Source organism: Strix uralensis, chromosome 3, assembly GCF_047716275.1.
Source record: "Strix uralensis isolate ZFMK-TIS-50842 chromosome 3, bStrUra1, whole genome shotgun sequence".
Classification (NCBI taxonomy): domain Eukaryota; kingdom Metazoa; phylum Chordata; class Aves; order Strigiformes; family Strigidae; genus Strix; species Strix uralensis.
The window spans coordinates 85,257,782-85,280,279 of record NC_133974.1 but is presented as its reverse complement, the minus strand read 5'-3'; the positions used below and the strand labels follow the sequence as shown (position 1 = coordinate 85,280,279).

The 22,498-nt window shown below is 36.6% G+C and overlaps 1 protein-coding gene across 4 annotated transcripts in view; it reads left to right on the top strand.

Moving 5' to 3' along the window:
- LYST (lysosomal trafficking regulator) overlaps window positions 1–22,498 on the top strand; it is an 87,270-nt gene that overhangs the window by 4,595 nt on the left and 60,177 nt on the right. For all 4 annotated transcript variants that reach the window (XM_074863184.1, XM_074863183.1, XM_074863185.1 and 1 more), the window contains exons 2-5: window positions 12,320–12,397; window positions 13,668–13,866; window positions 16,196–16,286; window positions 19,098–21,183. In XM_074863184.1, coding sequence (XP_074719285.1) covers window positions 13,675–13,866; window positions 16,196–16,286; window positions 19,098–21,183 — 2,369 coding nt within the window. In that variant the 5' untranslated portion in view covers window positions 12,320–12,397; window positions 13,668–13,674. The remainder of the gene's footprint in view (window positions 1–12,319; window positions 12,398–13,667; window positions 13,867–16,195; window positions 16,287–19,097; window positions 21,184–22,498) is intronic.

Sequence of the window (22,498 nt, the reverse complement as noted above, 5' to 3'; positions counted from 1 at the left end):
TGAGCCATGTGGAGCTGAAGGCACTGTGAGTTACTGTTACATGGTGAAAGAGCTTTTCTGCACTTTCTGGATAATTTGAAAGGTGGGAAATGGAGGGCAAAAGTGTTGAATGGTGGTTTGTGAAAGATGGTGGAAGAGGAGTGTCTGTTAAACCCTGTCTGTGTTAGAGTGGTTGAGCAAGCATCTGACAATCTCAGCTAATCCTCATGTTTATGCATTTTTTTGCCCTCTTTTCCTGCATCCAGAAAGTTGAGCTCATGGACTTCAGTTAAAAGCATCACTGTGCTCAATGGAAAAGTATGAGAGCACAAAGTACTAAATGTGAGATGGGAGGAGAGAATTCCTGGTTCTTCAGACTTCTGACTGGAGAAAAATCTTTCTGAAAAGATTGGGAAGATGAAATATCAGAAGAAATTACTGTCAAATGCAAGGCTTCATTGGAAGCATTAAAACTGATGTTAAGTTTGTCCAGTTTTAATTAAGAAAATGCCTGACTTCATCTATTCCTCTTTAGTATTGTGGAGGCATTTACTGAAGATTTGTGTTCTTGGGGGGTAAAAATAGCAAAAAGCATCTAACTAGATCTGTTAACCTCAGTAACCAACTGATTTGGTTAGGTTTTAGTGTATTAACTAAAAAAAATGAGGAATGAGTAACAAACAGCAATCTGAAGGGATGAATAGTTCTCATTGTCTTAATTCTGGAAAAGAGTCAATTAGTAAGGAAAATATTTTAAGACTTAAGAAAATATTCCTGATAGCTCATAAGTATATTATAGGAATTGATGAAAGTCCAGCAATATACTTTGATTATAATATTGCAAGAGCTGAAATTTGTCCAGTTTTGATTCAGTAATTCAGACACGAAATAGTCTTAAAATTAACCAAAAAATCCAAGTCTTTCACCTTCCTATTCTCTTTCAATTGGAAGGCAAGAGAGTTTAACAATCCTAATTTCAAAGAATGGAGAGGAAACATTTCTGACTTGCTGAAAAGAAACCAGAAGCTGCAAAGTGTAAAACTGTGTATGCTACCTGATATTTATCTTTATTACTTGCATCTTTCAATTATAAGGGGAGATTTGAGTCACTCAAGAATGTGTAGTTTCATTCTTGGTTTGTAGTTTCAATTAACAAAAGATCAAAGGAAAGCAGAATTTCCTTTATGTGTCTGGATATATAGATGAAATGCTGTGGGGGGGGTCTTTTCAACTCCAGAAGGTACTCCTAATTAATCTAGAACTATTTTTAGAAGCCTAAATTACTTCAGTTACAAAGTCAGCTTGATTATTGGCGTCCTGCTAAATCCTTAACATTAGCAGAAAAAAATATTGTGTGATGTCTGCTTACTGAAAATGCTTCTTGGCTGTGTATGTAGCCTTCATCTGGCACAATTCATTCATCTCCCCAACCATCTCTCAGCAGTGTAAAATCTTGTTTGTGTGTGCATGTGTGATAGACATCTATCGTTTGGGTACTGCTTAAACATAGTTTGGCTATTTTTTGCATTGTGGATGGATTTAGAGTTTTCTCCAGTGGTTCAGAATTTTCTTAAATATTTATCTATCTGGTAATAGGTATACTGGAAAACTTTATACTCTTAGTCATTATTAGTGAAATTATATATAATTATTGATTATAGTTTCTCTGTTGGAGTTTATATTGCTTGGCTAATTTTGAGTGCTGTTTCAACTTCAAGAATAAAATAAAAATCCCAGCTGTTCCTTATTTGTGTTCCCACTGGAGAAAAGCTACCTGAAGAAAGATGTGAGTCATTTTGCTTGTAGTTCTCTTGACTGTTGACTGGGTCTTCTGGGGCTGGTTCAGTGCAAGAGGGTCAGCACAGCTGGAACAAATACCTCTGTTGTAAAGCCTGGGAGAAGTACAGGGTCTGCTTCTGTAAAGCAACCAAAGCTGTTTGCACTTTATAAAGAAGCTGGCAGACTGACCTTAACTGGAATAACTGTGTATGAAACTCTCATATTTAGGTCATTTTTTAATATCACCTTCAGAATAGCTACTTGCTGTCTTGTCTGCATCTGACTGCTAATAGAAAATATGGACTTCACTGCCCAGTTTTAAAGTTCCAGAAGCAGAATTAATCTTCTGCCCATCAATGACTTTTTTTTTTAAACTCTGATCATTGACCTTCCCCTCTTGTTTAATTGCCCTTAGTGGGTACTTTAGACACAATGCCAAAATTTATCTTAAGCACTTTACTTTCTAGTTTTATTCTTCTAACTACTAAGCTTTTTGTTTCCGGAATAGCCTTTACTCCTTCATATCCCTTCAGCAAGAGTGCCTCGAGGTACTGCTCAACTTTTTTTGCCTCTTCTATCTCTCTGAGTATTGGTGCAATCAAAATGCATAATCTTATAAATTACAAAAAGATTTGTGTGGTCCTCCAGATCATTATTTGAATGGTACATTTTCTATTTGTTTAAAATTTCCAGGTACATGCAGTGTGGTCACAACTACAGTGTTTTTTCCCAGTTGTACTTGGAGACCACACTATCTGCTGTACTGCAGGTTAATGTAAGAGGGTATTCAGAAAGTCTGCCTGGTCATGCAGGGCTGGTCTGTGTAGGCTCGCTACTGGAGAGGCCCTGAACTTCTGACTTACCTTCTGTGGTAGAATCCTTCTTTCCTTTCACTCTACAGAGTCTGTGGAGGTTAGTCTTAATCTTTAGATTTAGTCATTACTGTGCAGTCGTGGCTGTCAAGACTTGCTTTGTAGTCTGTTTTGGGGTAAGTACTTGTTAGCACTCTTGAGTAGTGTTCAGAGCAAGCAAGGCTCATGTGGGAGCTATGCTGTTTCAGCCTTTTTGCTGCTGAATGTTTTACAGATCTTCATCCTTCAGTTTTCTTTTGGAAGAACTTGCTGGTGTTTCAGAGCTTATTTTCTACATAGATTCTGTCTTGTGGTGGAATACTTGTCAGTTCCTTTCTCTAGTACCATGTGTTTCTTACAGGTGTTGTCCTTTGGCACTTCAGATAAGATCTGGAACAGATCCTTGTTTTCAATTCCGCTAGCAAAGCTTGTCTCTTGCATTTTCATGGTATTCTTGGTATTCTTCAGTGCATTTTAGCTGGTTTCTGTGATAGCAAGCATATTTCTTTCTAACACAGTTAATGTTGCAATCATTATCTTTGAAGGCCCCCAGCTTTCCCCATGCCTATTCTAAGGCATCTTTATTCTCTGTGCCTGCATGCAGTGGTCTGAAATATGCAAATTTTAAATGAACTGGAATGGATTTCACATGGCTAACAACTTTGGATAGTACAAGACCACAAGCTAAGCATAAACTTGAGTATAACATATGCACAGTGTTAATGCATTACTTGAGTGTAGGTGGTTGTTTGAGAGCCTGTCTTTCATTAGTGCTGTACTTTTTATCTTGTAGATGAATCATCTCATCTTTTAGCTTGATTTCAGGCTCAGCAAGAATGCATTCACAGGTGTTTTACATTGTTTGATGACTAAATAAAATTCCATGTTAAGTTGAGAAGCTGACCCAAAGCACTTGTGTAATATGCAGCTAGCATGTGGGATTCTTCACCATTAACTCTGTCTCAATGATATTTCATCCAGACTCAAAAGGAGGAAATTGTTGATAATCTGTTAACTTGTAAAGGGGATACAGATCTTCATAGCTCAAGGCAGAACCTGATAACCTGCTGAATTTTAGCAAGAACTACTTTCCCAGCACTGATCACTTAATCTCTGGTGCCTTTTTTTAGCACACAGTTGGTATTGCATTGCTCTGTTCCATTACAACAACTTTCATTGGTCATTATTGCAGTGAACAGTTCTTAAAACTTTGCGCTAAAGACTCCTGAAAATCTTAATCTAATATAATACTTTTTCCAAGTAAGGGTCAGATATGTCAAGTAGTAGGTATTTATATGTGGAAAATTGAGGATGACCTAAAACTAAAATACTAAAACATACTATTTTTCTGCCAACATGTTTTCCCTTCCCCTTTCTTACATAATGGTACACATCAGCTTTTGATAGTGTGTTGTATAAGTAGACAGTTGACACTTAATTCTAGTCCCTGATGTAACAATACTTTCTAAGAAGTAAATATTAAGTTGGAATAGGGTTTGCTTGTGTTATATGTGTTAAGTTTAGCAAATTTACTTTTTAAGCATCCTGAAGTTATAGTGACAGAATATACTATTTGTAAAGGCCCTGTCATGAGTTAAACAAGTAATACAAATGAGTTTTTTCGCAAGTAGACTTTAAAATGATGAACAAATCATGTTGTGAATACTTCACAACCAAGTAGGACAAGAATTTGTAGTTTAAGTTAAATGTTGATTAAATGCTGTTTGTGTTTCACTGCTGTGAATGTTTCAGTAGTTTGATACACAAAAAACTGTATCAAAAAGTCACTGAATTGACCTTAATGAGACAATCTTAAAAATGACTCTCCTGTCAAAGTAGACCAATTAACTCAAAGTAGCTATACAGAATTATGCTAGGGATTTCATGTAAGACATGTGGAAAGCTGTTGTCCATGTTCCAGAAGGTATTATGTTGCAGATGTGGTGTGAGGATGACTAGCACTCGAGGAGCTGGGATGAGAGGGGGATGTTAGCCCTCTCAATCTCTAAAGCTTGCTAGGCTTGAGTAATGTGTAGTTTGGCCTCTACCGTACCCTAGTATGGACTTTGCCATGTATTCTCTGCCTGAAGCGTGAAGCCCTGGTAGGCTTGGACTGTTGCTGAAATCCTAAATTTTGCCAGTAGCTTCATCATGATAGGTGTCAGAAGTAGAATATTCATTATAATCATAATGATCGTGGTTTTAACTTTTGGAATTATAGACCTCTATAACACCATACAAACTGCGTATGCTCAACTTTATTTGTAGATCTCTGGTGCATTGCTTATATGTGAAAAAGTCTGCAGTTACTTTGGATGTGAACTGGCTTCCTTTGGGGGCACTTGGATCCTGCATCACTTGCTCTTTTATTGCCAAGTTCTCTTTTCTGGTTTTGGTAGTTCATATTTTGTCAACCTTTTTAACACAGCTTACTATATCTTAATACTGTCCTTTCTTGGTTTCTGGTTACCTGTGTACTGCTACTAGTTTTTTCTATAGTCAGTGGCAGCTAATAAGTTAGAAAATTGCTGTTTTGAGTTAATAGTCTCCATTGGCCTTGTAGGACAATCTTATGCACTTGAGGGTTGTTAGTAGGTTTTCCATTTAAGGGACTGACATCTGTCAGATACACAGAATAATGAAATGACAGTATACAGTGGAAATGCTAGGGATGTAAATCAGAGTTCATTTAATGGAAGTAATGTCCTAAGATCACACTTTGGAAAGTGTTGAACAGAAAAACTGAATTGTGGGTAAATGGGATTTGTTTTTTAGTAGTATGTAAACAAGAATATTGTATAAGTGTTAATCTGTTACACCTTTCTGAGTTGTGCTTCTATCATGCATACCAATAATTATGCTAAGGAACAGTGAGATTCTAGAAATAGTCATGTTGGGGAGAGCAAGTTTAAACACTTGTGGGTCAGAATGTATCACCAGGACCAGATTAAACTGTAGCAAATACATTTTAAGTTGCTTCAAAAAAAAATACACTGGCCAGATTTAGGAAGAGTAGTGTGGAACAAACTTTGTGCCCAAAGAAATTACCCAGGAGTTTAATTTCTAACTGTCAAAAAACCACTGAGGCCTGAAAATACATAGCAGATGATAATTTTGGGGTAAGGAAGGGTTTGGGTTTTCTTTTGCACTTGCTCATGTGTGGTGCACTACGGGTCTGTGTCTCAATCAGAAGAACGATGTCTCTGAAACTGTTTCTGAGAAGTTGACCTGTCTGTACATGTAATGCCACTTTGTGTGTCTCTAGGTGCCTATAGCCTTAGGTAGGTTTGCTAATTACAGGTTTGTTAACTTGTTTATATATATGATAGGTATTTTGGAAAGTGCCTGTTCCTTTAATTTGGCCAAATCTAGCATAGCATTTGTCTGATCTTGTTTGCTTTTTACATTGGTATTCCTGTTCTACACTAGGAATGGCTGGTTAGCCATCCATGTCAATGTTTCCTGAACACACACGATAAGAAAATGAGTATTTCTATTTCTTTAAGGACTGTTTTTTTAGCAAGCACAGACACTATAATTCCTTAAAATTCTGTCTTTTTTTCAGTGTAATATATAATGCTTTCACATCCACTTAAAGGTAGAAATTTTCTAATTCTCTGGTTGTATAAACACTGAGCTTCATGGATTAAATTTTGTTTTAATACCTAGGCAGCAGAACGTAAGTAGACTACATACTTATAGGAGGCTTAAGATACTTGTAGAAGCAGGCCTCTCAGACTTTGGGTATTGCAAGACAAGCATCCCACGCAGCTGAGGTGTGGGTTAAATATACTTTTGATTTTTACATAAAAATGGCATTAGTAAGGTTAAACACACATAAACACAGTTGTATATACAGCAACAGGATTGCTCTGAAGGTCTCAACATACCTTTCAGTGTTCATTAAAATAATACTTGTTTACCATCTTGTGAACTTGACATACTTTTCCCTTGTTAATTTAAAGGACAGTGCATGTGTTATTTATCTAAAACTACTAAGCGTTTTTGTTTTTCATTTGTTTCTTTATTCTGGGGAGAGAGATTCTGAATAACTTGTTTGGCAATAGTATTGATATAGTGGGTTACCCAGAAGACTAAAAGCTAGTTACTGAACTCCTTGATGAAATCAAGGACTTTCTCAGAAGTAGAACTGTGCCAAGAAAATTGACATAAGAGTAAGTAGGAGTTCTTCTGCAAAGATGGAGTGTTGCCTGGTATGTCTGTTTTGAGAATGAACCAAACTTGAAGTGTCTTGGTTTTGCTCTTGTTTGCTCATGCTTTTGAACATCAGGGTTATCGGATGGTTAGCTGCCATTTATAGGCTCTGCTTTTGGCTGATTGCCTTGCATTGGTAAAACAAGGCATCAATGTGTCTCAAGCTATTGATTCTCTGCTTGAATTGCAGGTTTCTGTTTTCTTAAAGGCTTGTGTGTTGGTCCTGCTGTGTAACCTACTTCAGCAGTGTCAGCTGGCTATTTGTTTATAACCCGTTTAAAGTTTTGAATAATGTCAAAAGGACAGAAAAGGAAGAATGCTGAGTTCAGATATGTGTTAGCTTGAGGCTTTACCTGCATTTCACCACCAAGTAGAGATCTCAAGGCAGCCCTGTAGGATATGTTCCAGTTTTTTTCCAGGCCATGCTAGATATATATTTCTCCATTGCACTCTCATATGCTCTAGTTTATTTTCCTTCTGCAGTTGGTGCAGAGGAATTAATTGTAGTATTCCCTTAATGTTATTGTTAACAAATGTCTTTAAACAGAAGGCAGTCAAATTTGGTGTCTGCTACTAACAAGATAAACTTAAGTTTCTGTAATAATAAACCTGGCAATCTGTCCTACAATTGCAAAAACCTGTTACGGAGTGTTTTAGTGTTAATAAGGTGCCAGTGCTCTTCACTATGCCTGTTATCTGCTAACAGAAGCTTGAGCTTAAATTGAAAGTTTAATCCCAAAGTAAACCTGATTAAAATCATTGTTGATCTATTCATATTAATGTTAAAATCACTGAAGGGGTCACAAGCATGTTTTCCAGAGCATAAATGCTAAGTACAAACAATGAGGCTGGGACAAGTAATTTCTAAATGGAATGAATACTGTGTAATGTAAATGTAGCTTTTATTGACCAGTGGTGACTTGCATTCCCAGATACTTTATTCTAAAGAATGGGTAAAAGGGCTACAAGTTTTGGCTTGGAGGCCAGAAATAACTGTATTATACAATGGCTTATAGAAATTACACTGTTGTCAAAATTAATGACTTCATGTAGGTACACATTCTCTATTCCTCTTTGCATGAGCCGTAAAACAGCTTCTTGTAAGTTTGTTTTTCTTACGAGTGTGGCTGTCATTCCTTTAGTGTAGTAGGATACTCGTATAACCTGGTAGTCAAGACTGCTTTTATTGAAGATAACATAGTGAACTTCAGGAAATTAAGGTTTGCGGGTGGCTAGTCTGTGCCATGCGTGCCTCCTTAGGTGCATTATCACTTTGTTTTACACAGGCACTCAAGTCTGACTGCAGTTGTATGAACAGCACTCTGTAGCATGGTTATTTTAGACAGGTACAACTATTTGCTAATGAGCAATTTGAAGAAATCTGACATCTACTTCACAACAAATAGAGATGGTAGAGAAAGTAGTAGAATAGAGAAAGTAGTTCTTTTTTTTACTAATACTATAAAATTGCTTAAAAAAATGTGGGGAGGTAGGTTTATTAGAGCACTAACTCAGGCTATTGTATGAACTGGAGACCATCACCAAACTTTCTGCCTCTCCTTTACTCTTGCTGTAGCTGTTGGACAACAGTTACTGAAAGTAAGAATTTAAATTAGTATTCTGGCATTTTGACTTCATTTGGCATAGTACTGCATTTTACTAAATTACTACAGCAGCATTCTAATAATTACTACTGTTTATTGTATTACTGGACATTCCAGGCCTTTCTGGGCAATGCATTACTGAAAACGTGATCAAATAAAAGGCCCAGTTCACTCTCATGTATCGAATATTAGCTCTGACATTAAGATTTTGTTGCATTTTCTTCCTTCCCCAAGTTGCACTGATGATAGAGAGAACACCATCTAATCATTAGCACTATATAGAGTTAGTATAGTCATGATTTAGTATCCAAGACTGCTAAATTGGTCTTATTTTTAAGTTTCATCCTTTAAATTATTTAAAGAATGGGTTTGGTATTTTTCTTCTAAAGACTTAAAGTACACTGAAGTAAGTACAAGGCATTCCTATACTTTAAGATGCTCAGCTGATGAGCAGCTTCATAAAAATGGAAAGAAGTCCAGAGAAAATACAAGTTTCAAGTGCAGAAAATGGATTTATACCACAAGAGGAAACAGAAAATATGTCCCTCGAGAGCTGGTACAGAAAGGGGCCAGAGGGCAGACATGATATGTATTGAATTGAGGATGGTAAAGATGGGCATGGTGAGGGCAGATTATATGTGAATGTCTGATCATTCACGGTTAAGTGATTTATTCTTTTTAAAGCTTGTGGATTTTTTCCTTTTAGAAGTAAATACTATCTTTTTGAGGTGGTTTTTATGCAATATGATGATTGTATTCTTCTAGAGGGTGAAATGGGATTTAAGAATGTGAATATTTTTCAGGGCTAGCTATCTGAACTCCTCACAACACATTGTATATTCCAAGACTGTAACTGTCCCATTGGGACTATACTCAGCAGAGGTGAACTGAGATTCTGGTAGGTTTCTTTCTGCTTCTTGTGGCTTAGTCAATGTGTGATATTTCAGTTTCTGCTTTTTTCCATAGTTAAGATGACATCCCTGAAATCCGAAGACAGGTTAAGGCACTCTACCTCAGTACAGGTGTTTTGTGCAGCATCTGCTTCCATATTACCAGGCACCACAGCAATTAAAGATGTGTTACTTTAAACAAAAGAAAAATTCTGTGTTAGAGTAGTACCTACTTAAACCAAATTGGTTGGCATACTTTCTTGGAGTAAGATGAAATGCTATGCTGCGTAGGATGTAGTATCAGCGTACCACAATCTGCAATAGAAGGCGACAAGCAAGCTGAAACCTTAGAGCGCGGGTGGATTTGTTGTTTTTAAAAATAAACCCACACCTCTGCAGAGTGTTTGCTGTGCTAGAGCATCAGCAGGGTAAGTTGTTCCGAGTTCTTTGAAAAGCAATGTGCTTTAAGTGCTCAGATCTTGTCAGGTAACAAATACAAAAGGGGAGGTCATCTGTGCATATGCAGCTTATTTTTGATTCTTCTTAATTATTTTTCAGTTCTCCTTTGTATTGTTCTTTGTCTCTAGCTTCAAGATGGGATGAATAATGATATATCTGAAACTGCTTCCAAAGGCACATTTGTACCATCAGACTGTTTCAGAACTTAATTGTAGAAAAAGAAACAGGTACAACTGAGAAATAGCTAGCACTTGTTGGAATAAGTCCTTGAAAAAGTGCTTCATTACCCAGCATGGTATCTCTTCACATTTTTTTCTGTAGAATGAGAGCATCTTAATTCCTTACCAAATATATATTAAATTCTTGCATTAAGAAGACATGCTTGATGTCTTTTTGCATTAGCATCAACAAAATAGTACTTTATCTTACTACTGATGTTGGGAATTCATCCTTTTGCTAGAATACAGCAATATATGTTAAATCCATGTAGAGCAATGCAGGAAACCTGGAGACTGAGATTCCAGGTGGAAGGACACTAAAACGTGATGGACAGCATCATATTACATAATCTAATAAAGTCTAGTACAACTGCAAAACTGCAAGCTATTCACTTGCAATGAATTGTGAATGTTAGCTGTGTGGATTGGTTGGTTTTCTGTGAGGCTGTCAATGAAACTTCTTGTTCTGAAGCACTCAAAGGGAGCCCAAGTATTAGGAGCTTGCCTGGGGAACTTGTAGTGTTTCCCTCCTTCCTGAAGGAGGTCTTTCATGTAATGTTCATGCTTGTCACAATGTTAAGCTTAAAGTTGAAGTTTTTATTTAATTGTCACCTGAGAATACTAAAATAATGAAGTTAGTCTTTCTTCTTTCTCTTTTGCTATTGCCATCTTACACACACACCCCCCCACCCCCCCCCCCAATTAATTGTAGATGAGCACTCAGAGACCTTTGTAGTTGAATGTTTGAGGCTTTTCTTGGTTGTTACCCTTTGCATTCCTGATAGCAAATGCATTTTTGGTTCTTTACTATGTCTAGAGAATGAGATTTTAGTGTTTAGACTAGTTTGCAACCGGAGTACCCCAATCTGTGGATGCTTCAGTAAACCTGGGTTTGGATTCTGTATATGCCTGATGTGTCAGTGGATATAACTTCTGAGAATTTTAGGGCTTTGTTAGAAACTGAGCTCAGGTCAAATGTGCTCAATGACACTGAACATGAGTATTCTAACACTAATTTAAAAAACTAGCGTTAACTATAAGGAAGACTGGTAAGAAGTCCTGTTACCATTGAATGGCTAAGTAATTAGCACTTGTTCAATATTTGAAAATGATAACAAAAATTGCTGAAAGGTTGGAGAAATAAACATTACCTCTGCAATTATTAGTGTCTGTCTTCTAGGAAACAACAGAGGAAGTACTCAACCAGTCAGGCTAAACCATACATTAGGATTTAAAGCATATTTAAGGAGTTCTTCAGTCTTGTTTAAGTAAATAAGAGTATTTCAGGAGGATTAAATTTTTTTTTTAGATTGAACACACTCTAAGGATGAGGGGAACTGTGATAACTGAAACCTGAAGTTTTCAAATGAAAAATTGATAAACCCTGTGACAGATTAGTTTACAGCAAGGAATATGGGATGTTGGGGCTTTATGAATGCATACTTTCTATAGCAGTCATTTTCATGGAGTTGTTACAGAAACTTTTTGCCCTTTGTGCAGAGCTCACTAAGACAGGACTGGTGTTATGTGTTGTGTTTTGATTTTTTTTGTGAAAGCATGTAGTAGGGGTAACTGTCTTGCTCTTTTTGGCCATTCTGGACTAAATTGGGAGATTACTTCTCCCCATTGTTATCTTAGTCTTTTCTTCATTGCTAGTTACAGCTCAGAACAGGTAGCTTAAAGTATTTCTCTTAGGCAAAAAAACCAAAATGCATTGCCTGTTCTGATCCTCTGTTAAGACTGGAGGGGGTTAAAGGTTTAGTAGAGAAACAACTCTTAAATTGCTTTGGTGGACTGTACAGATCAGATGCAATGCTCTTCCTTTCCAATCTTATTAATTATAGTTTCCCCAGTCTTTAAGGTAATAAAGACTGGTTATCTGTCAGGACAAAACAGAACAACAAGTTTAAAATGCATTTACATCAGCACCTGACTACACAATTCAGTTTCTCATACTATCTATCACTGGTACCCAGAGCTGCAAGTGCTTGAAGTATTATGTATGCAGGTAGTGATCACTCAAAATTCATACTGTTTCTAGGGGGAAATGTTTAAACTTGCATACATACCTAGCTCATTTTACATTTTAAAAACTAATTAACTTTATGTTAACTTACCTTACACACACAAATTATTTTCTCTAATAGAATTTTGGTTGTGCAGAATCATAAGCAAAATGTGAAAACTAAAGCTTTAAAGCTCAAAAAAAAAAAGAAACCCTCAGGGACTCTTCATGAACTTCAAATAGCTATTACAAAAAGAATTTTAAAAACAAAGAAATTGCATATTAACCATGATGTATTTTTCTTGGGTTTTTTTAATAGGTGAACCAAGGGTGGTATTTCCAGAATATTTTTCTTCCATATAGAAGATAAATGTGTTAAACTGGCAAAGTAATTCTGGTAAGAATCTTCCTGTTACTCCTACAGAGAATGTCATTATATGTGTAAGGACTTAGTCTTGCCCCAAAAGGAGCTTTTTGTACCATTAATGCTAACAAACTTGCTCTTTCTTACAAGGTCTTATTTTTGACCTAATAATTGCATGTAAATGTTTCTCGATCAAGCAGTATTAATTCACCTGTTAACTTTCAATATAATATTTAAATATATTTGGCTCTCTTTGCATGTTCTATGCTTGGACATGATGAAAATATTTGAGTTTTGAGTTCAGCTGTTTATACAGACATAGAGTTAAATATGCTGTAGTATTCATTAAGTGGGTTTTATGTGGATTAAATGTTCTTGTTTCTATAGTTGCCGTCACTGATTCTTGTTTTTGTTTGGTTTTCTTGATAGTTTTCTACAGCTGACTCTTGCATTTCTTTGGTCTTGCTTGTTTTTGTTTTAAACTTTTCAACATGTACTAGTGCTGACTGTGTACTATATTAAAGTGATTTTGTAAGATAGAATGAATAGACAAAATGTATGAGTACCTTGTGTGCCTTATCTAAAGTAAAATTAATCAGTTTGGGAATCAGCTTTTGGTATTTTCTCCTGAACACATACAGTAGAATTGTATGTTGAATTAAGTAGACTTCAATAGTGACTGCCACTCAGCCTTGCTTGAAGGAAAACACCATGAGGGCTGGTAAATCTAAAGTGCTGTATTTGTGAAACTCCCATATTTATCTTAATTCATTAGTTTTTTCTTTTTTGCTCTTGAAACAATTTGCATACTGTTGAAATATGTAACAGGATAGAAGATAATGTATTCAAATAAACTATTAAGGAACATATTTTCTGTACAATGTTGTGCAAGAGCTGCCTGTTTTCCCCTTATGCTTCAGTTCAAATAGATTTTAGAAGCAGACAAAGATTGAAGCTTACATCTAGGTTACAAAGAAAGCTGAAATTAAGTCATTAGCTTTCATTTAAGCAGTAGGAGGGAATGCTGAGTGTCATGGGCTTTTACCCGATAGGTTTATAAAATGAGTGTTTGGGGATGTAGGCTGTTAGCTAAAGTTTCACTGAAATAAATGAAATTCTCTAAGCTCATCCTTCTCACTCCCTACCTTGGTATGTTGATTTCTCAGTCCTACAGACCATTCCATCCTTTGGTGAGGGGAGGGAGGGATACAGGGAAGAAACACTCCTCTCTTCCCCCAGCCTTTTTTCCATAAGGAATGTATTTTCTGATGGATTTAATTTCTGTACTTTCCTCTATTTGCAGCTCAGACATGAGCAGTGCCAGTAACTCACTGGCACGGGAATTCTTGACGGATGTCAACAGACTGTGCAATGCAGTGGTCCAGAGGGCAGAGGCCAAGGAAGATGAAGAAGAAGAAACTCATATGGCAGCACTGGGGCAATACTTGGTTCAAGGCCGTGGGTTTATTTTGCTTACCACACTGAACTCTACTATTGATCAAGTAATGTTTTTTCTTTACTGGCTATAATTTCTGTGTTGAGTTTTGACTGTGTGGATTTGTCTGGCTCATGTTCTTCTTGGTGCTGATTTCTTGCCTTTTTATGGTAGAGTGTATGAGTTAATTATGAAGACTAGGAATTCAAAAGAATATGCTGCAGTTGCATTCTGTCATTCAGCAACAACAAGCAGAAAAAATAGTTAATCATATAGCTGTTTGCTAGCTCACACTGATAGTTCCTAGCTTTTGTCTAGTAATGTGTGTGTGAAGCTCAAGTGGAGTAGCTGGGTTAGCTACTGGGTAAGCAGCAATAGGTTAGAATTTTCAAGAGAAATGAGTGTTTACTGAACCTGAGTACAAACTGACAATTTTTAATTTGAGAAGGTCCTCCTGGTTTAAGGCAATAAAGTAAAATTGAAATATACACCTTTTGTTTATGGGCTATGAGATATATTTTTGCCCTTTTTAAAGTAAGTTGCTATTGAACATAATAGAAAGTAAATATTCTGTAACTTCAGCTCAAAAGAGAATGCATTTTAGAAGAGGTGATCAGTTTATACTATTTTTTTTTAAAAAGTCTAGCACGTATCCCTGTAGCTGCAGATATCCATTTCCTTCTTTCTCTTCTCATTCCCTTCAACACTATTGGATAGATACTAAGCAATGGGTAGGATGAGATGTGCATTAAGTCTTTGTGCATTAAAACTGCAGATCCCAGTGTTTAAAAATAATGAACCAAGTGAATCTGGGCTGAGTTTATTCAGCCCTTGTCTTAAGTGAAGTCAGCTGTTAATGCTGGCGAAATTCATCTTGGAGGTTTGCATTTCCTTCATGAAGTGACTTGCGCTAAGGCTCCAGTCAGGTCTGCTGGCTTGGTTCTGGATGCCGGTAGGTGCACAGGCTAAACAGTAAACCCACAAGACTGCAATTATATATATTTGCTAAGAAGAATCCTTACGCTTGTAGAACTGTGCAGGTTTTTTAGATGTCACTCGAGTTCTGCGTAGTTGCTGTTAATAGAGTATTCGGGACTAGAGCTGCTGGAAAAACAGCTGGCTCTTGTGTAAGAAGAAAAGGGATGATTCCATGTGCCTCCCCTCCAGTAAAAATCCACTGAAGTAGTAGAAAAAAGCTTGTGGTGTTCTTTATGAAACATCTGCAATTTAACAATTATTTCCCGAAGAAATATCTTTTTTAAGAAGGCGGGAGGAAGAAGAATTTGATTAATGACGAAAATCAAATTCTGAAGTATAGCACTGAAACTTGAAAAGTTATTTTGCTTTTTACAGTCTTGTTATTGTGCTTTGAATGCTATATTGCTGCTTCCCATTCTGAATTAGTCTTGCTGAGAATACCTTCAGTATCAGAAGAGTTGTGAGAATGACTTTGAAAAATGTTAGTTTTCATGTCTAATTGCATTGCATCAATTGTTTTAGATTTTTTAAAAAATCTTAATTTAAATTGATAGTCTTATCAGACAAATTATCTATTATATAGCACTCTCTATATAACTATTTAAGTTGCTTATCACCATGTATTTTAATTTCATTGCTACTTTGAATTTTTGCAGAAGGATGTTGCTTCAGCTGTATATCCGTAAACTATGTTAACTGCCAAAATGCTCAAGTCAGCTTTTTGTGTTTGAAAATTTTTGATCTTTAGGACTGAAACCATTCTGATAATGCTGCATAGCACCCAGTAATGGAATTGTGTTTAAATTCTATGCCTTCTACTGCACCTCTCTGCATTGAAATTCTTAGTGTTGAAGTCTTAGAATCCCAGCAGGAGTGGGGGGTTTTTAGTGGTTTTTCTGTTTTTTTAATTAGAAGTAACCTTCCCTGTTTCCTCCCATACAACTTCACCTTTCTATTGTGAGTCAATAACATCACTTGATAAATGTAAGCTTTTTCATTTGCTTAAAGGTGTAATTTTGGAGAAAGCAGAAAGTTTCCCATAAAGTTCTTCCAAAGTTACATTTTTGTAGCTACAGATGTTTCAGACTTGTTTTGGGCTTCATGTTGGCTTTGTTTAAATCAACAATTTACTTGCTTTTGACTCTTCTGGTTTTGTTCTTTGGGTGAAGAATCCCTTCAACAAAAGGAATTAGGAGAGCTTTGTATAGGAACAGTTGCAGAGGTGTAACATATCTTAGATGCTTTCTGATTGGTTCTAGTTAATGATTATAGTAGTCTGCAGTGAGGTCGTTTTTGCAATGCATAGAACAGCAGAAACGCGGGGGGAACTGAATGTTGAATAGCTTTGTAAAATAAAGAAGGCTAGTCTATTTCTTAAAAGTGCAAAAACTTTTGTTTCTATTTTGTTTCTAACATAGGAGTTGACATGTCGGGAAGAACTTCTCACCCTCCTCCTGTCACTTCTGCCACTGGTGTGGAAAATCCCTGTCCAAGAAGAAAAAGCAATAGGTATGCTTTACCACTTAGAGTATTAAGGACCTAAAAGTGATTTGTGTATTCCTACAGAGCCTAGGACTCCCAACTGAAGAGTAGTAGTTCATTGTAACACCTATCCTCTTAACATAAAACAAAGATGTGGTTCTGCAGAGAATTTAAACTCAAAAATACCAATGTTCTGTCAGATTACAAGGAAGATCAAAATTGTACAGAGAAGGTGAAGGCTCTTGTTTGGTGTGAAAGGCAATGTTCACATCACCGTGTGTAGCTGAACTTGGTGGTGAAAATTTTTTCTTCTTTTCAGGTTATTTTTGGGGAAAAGATATTTGAAAGGGTATATGATATATTTGCTAATGTGAAGTATTTCATGAGTAGAAGGGTAAAAAAATACTAATTCTTTTTAAAAACAAAAAGGTGATACATGCTGACACTAGATTGGACAGAGACAGAATGAGATAGACTTTTTCTCCTGAAATTGAAGAAATGGGAAGTAGAGAAGCAGCTTAAAGCCAAACAGTGGACAACAGAATGAAAGAAATACAATATAATTAGGGAGGCAGGCCCTGAAAAATAGAATAATACTGGATGATTAGGAACAGAACCAGGCTTCATTCCTTAGAAAATATGTTCTGTGTCAAACTGATGTGCTAATTGAGGAGTTGAATCACGAGGGTTCAACTGCCAAAGAGGCAGTTTAAAGTGAATTAAAGAAATGAAAGGCATGATACAAAATAAACTCTGTGCAAAAACTGAACCAGGAAATGACAGCAATTTTTTGGGTTTAGTGGGGTTTATTAAACTTTGGCCTCTTGCATTTGTCTGATGCATTTTTTTTCCTGTTAGAGGATTAAAAAAAAAAGGATGAAATGAAGTTACCTTGTCTGAGTTCCTAAAGATTCTTGCCTGAAGCTCTGCCAATGTTTTTGCTGTTGTAAACTTCAGCAAACCAAAGGCTTTTGTTAATGTTTGTAGACCTGAAGTATTTAAGGTGCCAGTTTCACAGCACTATTATATAATGAACTTTCCTATTTGCTTGGTTGCATCATTCTTTCATTGCTCCTGCTTTCAATGCTTGAATTAAATGTTTTGGTTATCTTCAGAGCTTAGTGACTTTTCCAGGTTTAGTTTAAAATGTTGTTGTGTAAATAGGTTTTAAGATGTTCTGGTTTTCCACTCTGCATAATATACAGTTTTTATTTCTACGAATTTCCCTCATAGCACTGATGCATAAACATGATGTATCCAGTTGTGCACAAGGAACTTTTTTCTCTTGGACTGAAATAAATCCACCTGTATTAGGCAGCTTTTTTCTTTCCATGCAGGAAATATCCTTTGTTTGATAAAGTACTGCTTCATTTGCTGCCTCCAAAGCAGATGATGTTTCTTCCTTAAGCATCACAACTATGACTATGAAACAAGGCACAGTCATGCCTGCACATGGAAACATCTTTTCTTTCAGTTTGATTAATGATTGTAGCTATTGCGTGGGCTTTTGGGGTTTTGTGGCAGTGAGGGTTGTTATTAACTATCACATTTTTCTAAATACTGAACTGGATGGTGGATACTTAGAGTTGTTTTATACTATGTATTTTACTGCCTAAAGCATCCAGAAAGAGTTGTGTCACTACTTAAAAATGACAGTGGATTTTATCCAAGAATGTAGTTTTTTCTCTACTGACTTTTTTGACAGTTTGATCTGAGTTTACAAATGAACTGGTAGTACTTGCATTTTATCCATCAAAATCTTGCCCGTTGAATCAGATTTAAATTTTTTATTCGCTGTTATATACTGCATACTTGAAAGTGAGTTTTTTGTCTTGTCTTTTTGTGGGAATATTCAGCACCCTAAACATTATTCCTTTCCATATGCCTCTTGTCCCTGACTAATTTAAAATCCACTACTTTTATTTCTGCTTTTTGTGTTCAGAGCAATGCTGAAATAAAGAATAAGGTCTGTATATGTGAAGATCCACACTGTTTCTAAGTAGAGAAATTTATTTTTTCTATTACCCCTAGTATGCTAACAATTTCTTCGTGCATTCTGAGAGGACTGTGAGTTAACACACCCAGTTCCTCTAGCAGTTGAGTTGCAAAAAGTGACAATGGGTCATCAAGTTGAAAAAGGCCTCTTCTTCCTCCCCTTAGATTTTCTTCATTTGTTGTGGGATAGGGCTGTTTGGCAATGCTTATCGTGAGACTTCAGATATATCAAATGGTATACACAGAGTAAATACTACTTGAGTAACTACCTAAACTTGCTTCCATAGCTAAGTAATAGAGGAGGTCTTGGAGTTGGTATTCTGCTGATTGATATTCTACTTCTACTGTATTAGTATGTCTAATTTATCCAAACTTAAATTGAATACAACTAGAGACTTGTAGCTACATTTTTCCTTTATATTCTATCTGTAACAGACCAAAAGATTTTCAGACTAAGCTTTCTTCCTTTTGCTTACTAAAAAGTTCTTTCATCTACTTTGACAACATCCTTTCTTAAGAGAATGGAATAGCTATGCCTACAAAAAAGTTTTAGGAAACCCTCTAACACATTTTTGCCTAATCCTGATTAGAAAATGAACTAATTTGTCTAGGCTTTGAAAATAGCCAGTATGATTCCTAAATGTGAACTGTTGCTTACTCTTTTATACTGAATGTCAGACACAGGTATATGCAAAACCATGACCTATTAAACTAACTTGTTTCACATTTTTAAGCTGGAAGTATTAAACTATAAAATTAGGAAAAATGCTTTACATGTTTACATGCTTATAATGTTCCTCAATGTGCATTTGATGTTCCTTTTTGTTATCTTTGTTTCAACAGATTTTAATATACCCTTCACAGTAGACATATGCCTGACCAAAGAGAATAATTCAAGTTCTGTGAAATCTACTCAGGAAAAACTAGGCTTAGATGGAAGCACTCGTTCATCTCTTCAGACTTCTGTGAAACTAAATCCTCGATCTCGAAAAAGTGGACGTCTGCGCAAAACCACCCATCGTTATTCAGTGCGAGATGCAAGAAGATCTCAGCTGTCCACTTCAGATTCAGAAGGCAATTCTGATGACAAGACTACTGTAATAATGAAACACAGACGCTCCCAGTTACTGCAGCCTTTTTTAACATACCCAGTTAGGGACAGCTACCCTGTAAGTAGAAGTGATTGCCTACCTGTGGAAGCAGTACCAAATTCTAATCCTGATGCCCCTAATCTAGAAAATTGCAGCAAAATTGTTCCAGCACATGAGCTAAACCCAGAGATTTTGAATGAACCAGCTGCAGGAATTGCTGAGAGCAACATGGATAATTCTCCTTTTGACTTATGCCATGTCTTACTGTCTCTCCTAGAAAAGGTGTGCAAATTTGATATTACTTTGAATCACAGTTCTACTCTTTCAGCTAGTGTGGTGCCCACGTTGACTGAGTTCTTATCAGGATTTGGAGACTGTTGCAATATAAGTAGTAACACAGAAAATGAAGTAGTTTCTGCAGGGTGGACAGAAGAACCTGTGGCTCTGATCCAGAGGATGCTCTTTCGAACAGTGCTGCATCTTATGTCTTTAGACATTAGCAATACAGAAACAATGCCTGACAATTTACGAAGAAATTTAACAGACTTACTTAAAGCAGCATTAAAAATCAGAATTTGCTTGGAGAAGCAACCTGATCCTTTTGCTCCAGGATACAAGAAAACACTACAGCAGCTGGTTCAGGATGACTACATATTTTCTAGGTATCGTCACAGAGCCTTGCTTCTACCTGAGGTTATAGAAGGGGTCTTGCAGATTTTGATCTGCTGTCTACAAAGTGCAGCCTCCAATCCATTCTACTTTAGCCAGGCTATAGATCTGGTTCATGAGTTCATACAGCATCAGGGATTTAAGCTGTTTGAAGTAACAGTGCTTCAAATGGAATGGCTGTGTATGAAGAACGAGGGAGAAACTGAAGAAGCCTCAGAGCATCTGAAAGCCCTAATCAACAGCATCATGAAAATAATCAGCACCGTCAAAAAAGTGAAATCGGAGCAGCTCCATCAATCAATGTGTACAAGAAAGCGGCACAGACGATGTGAGTACTCTCACTTCATGCATCACCACAGAGACCTCTCTGGGCTCTCTGTATCTGCTTTTAAAAACCAAGCTTCCAAAAGCCCCTTTGAAACTGCTGATGGAGAAGTTAATTATCCTGACAGATGCTGTTGCATTGCTGTTTGTGCACACCAGTGTTTGCACTTGTTGCAACAAGTTTCTTTGAGCAGTACATGTGTTCAGATTCTCTCGGGTGTACATAATGTAGGAATATGCTGTTGTATGGATCCAAAGTCAGTAATTGTCCCATTGCTTCGTGCTTCCAAGTTACCGATATTAAAAAACTTTCAACAACACATACTGAACATCCTTAACAAGTTTATATTGGATCAGCTGGGTGGAGCAGAAGTTTCTCCAAAAATTACACAGGCAGCATGCAATATATGTACTGTTGACTGCGATCAACTTGCTCAGCTGGAAGATGCCTTGCAGGGCAACTCTAGCGATGCTGGTCTTGCATCTAGTTCCTCTTGCAGAGTCCAGGGAATTCTGCCTAGCAGTGGATCTGAAGATATGTTGTTGAGATGGGATGCATTGGAAGCTTATCAGGACATTGTTTTTGAAGAAGACAAACTACGCGGCATGCAGATTGCAAGCCATATTTGCCACTTAATTCAAAAGGGAAATGCAGTGGTCCAATGGAAACTATATAACTGTATTTATAATACCGTGCTTCAGAGAGGGGTTGAGCTAGCTTGCCATGCTCAACAACTCAGACTAACTACAGCAGATAAACACACATGCAATTACCACAGCCAGTGTTTGCCTTCTGAAGTACTTCAGATTTATTTACAGATGCTCCCTGTGTTGCTTAAATCCAGGTTGGTTGATTTTATATTTATTAATGGAAAACATGCTAATTATGTACAGAGCTGTGTATGTTTCTAACTGATCAGAACGTAAGTTTTATGTGGACTGTAGGCAATACTTGGCTATTGCAGGTGTGGCAACAAGGTAAATGCTTAAATAACATAAGATGTAATCCTAGATTCATAAACCGTAGAAAATGAAGGCTCTCTACTGATGACTTATGGTCTTTAACAAGCCAAAGTGTGTAGAAACAAATAAAAATCTCTGTCCAATGTGACATACTCTTTGCCTCTTCATTGCTCATGCTAAAGTGAGTCAGGAATGTTTAATAGATTGACATGTCACTCTTCTGTGGGAATTAGACTGCTTGGTTTTCTGATCTGTTTCCCCTTTTCCTTCTAGAATGGTCTTCATAAAAACCACCTTTCAAAAATAGGGCTTGAGAGGTTTACTTGTCCCGAAATTATTGTTTGCTGATTTACAAAATCCTGTTCATTTAAACATACCCACAAACATTCTTTCAAGACATGAAATAGAAACTGTCCTATCTATTGTTGAATTCATTAAGTAGTTGTTTGATACAATATATGGAAGTTTATTCAGACTGTGAATGGTTCCTTTTATCCAGGAAAGATTCTGACCTTTTCTACTGGAATCCTGATAAACTGAAGTGAGTTTAGTAGGGTTATGTGAGATGATTACAAAGAATAGATTAGTATACCAGTGTATGTAAAGGACTGTCTAGTACATTTTTCAGTTTTATCCTAACCTAAACTGTATCAGAAGCTATTAATTTTTGAAAGTGCACTTAGTGGCAAAGAGGGAAGAGAAGTAAAATTTAGATTTCAAAAAAAGTTTTAAGATATCCAATTTCCTACTGGCATAAAGATGGAAATATGCAAGTACATGATTCATTTGATTCTAGAGTGTGTAACTTGGTTACAGTAAAAGCTATCCCTGTGGGAAGGAGACGGGAGGGTAGAGAAGGTAGATGTCTACAAGCAAACATAGTACACTAAGAAGCTTACAGACCCTCACCCCAAGTTCTGTATGAACTCGGTGTAATACTTGGGAAGTAGAAAGAAGGGAGAAATATACTTGGGAACAAATATACTGTAAAGTTTTTAAACATTGGATGTCCTGGCATAACAATTGCACAAAAAGTTGTTCTCGAAAGGTATTCCTGAATTCTATCTGAAATGCATCATTCATGCAACTAATAGCTAGTAAAATGTCTTAAAACTTCAAGTTTATTTGAGAAGGAATCTCTACTTTCTGGTGAAGTCACAGAACTGAGAGAAATAAAGATATTTACTAGCTCCAATT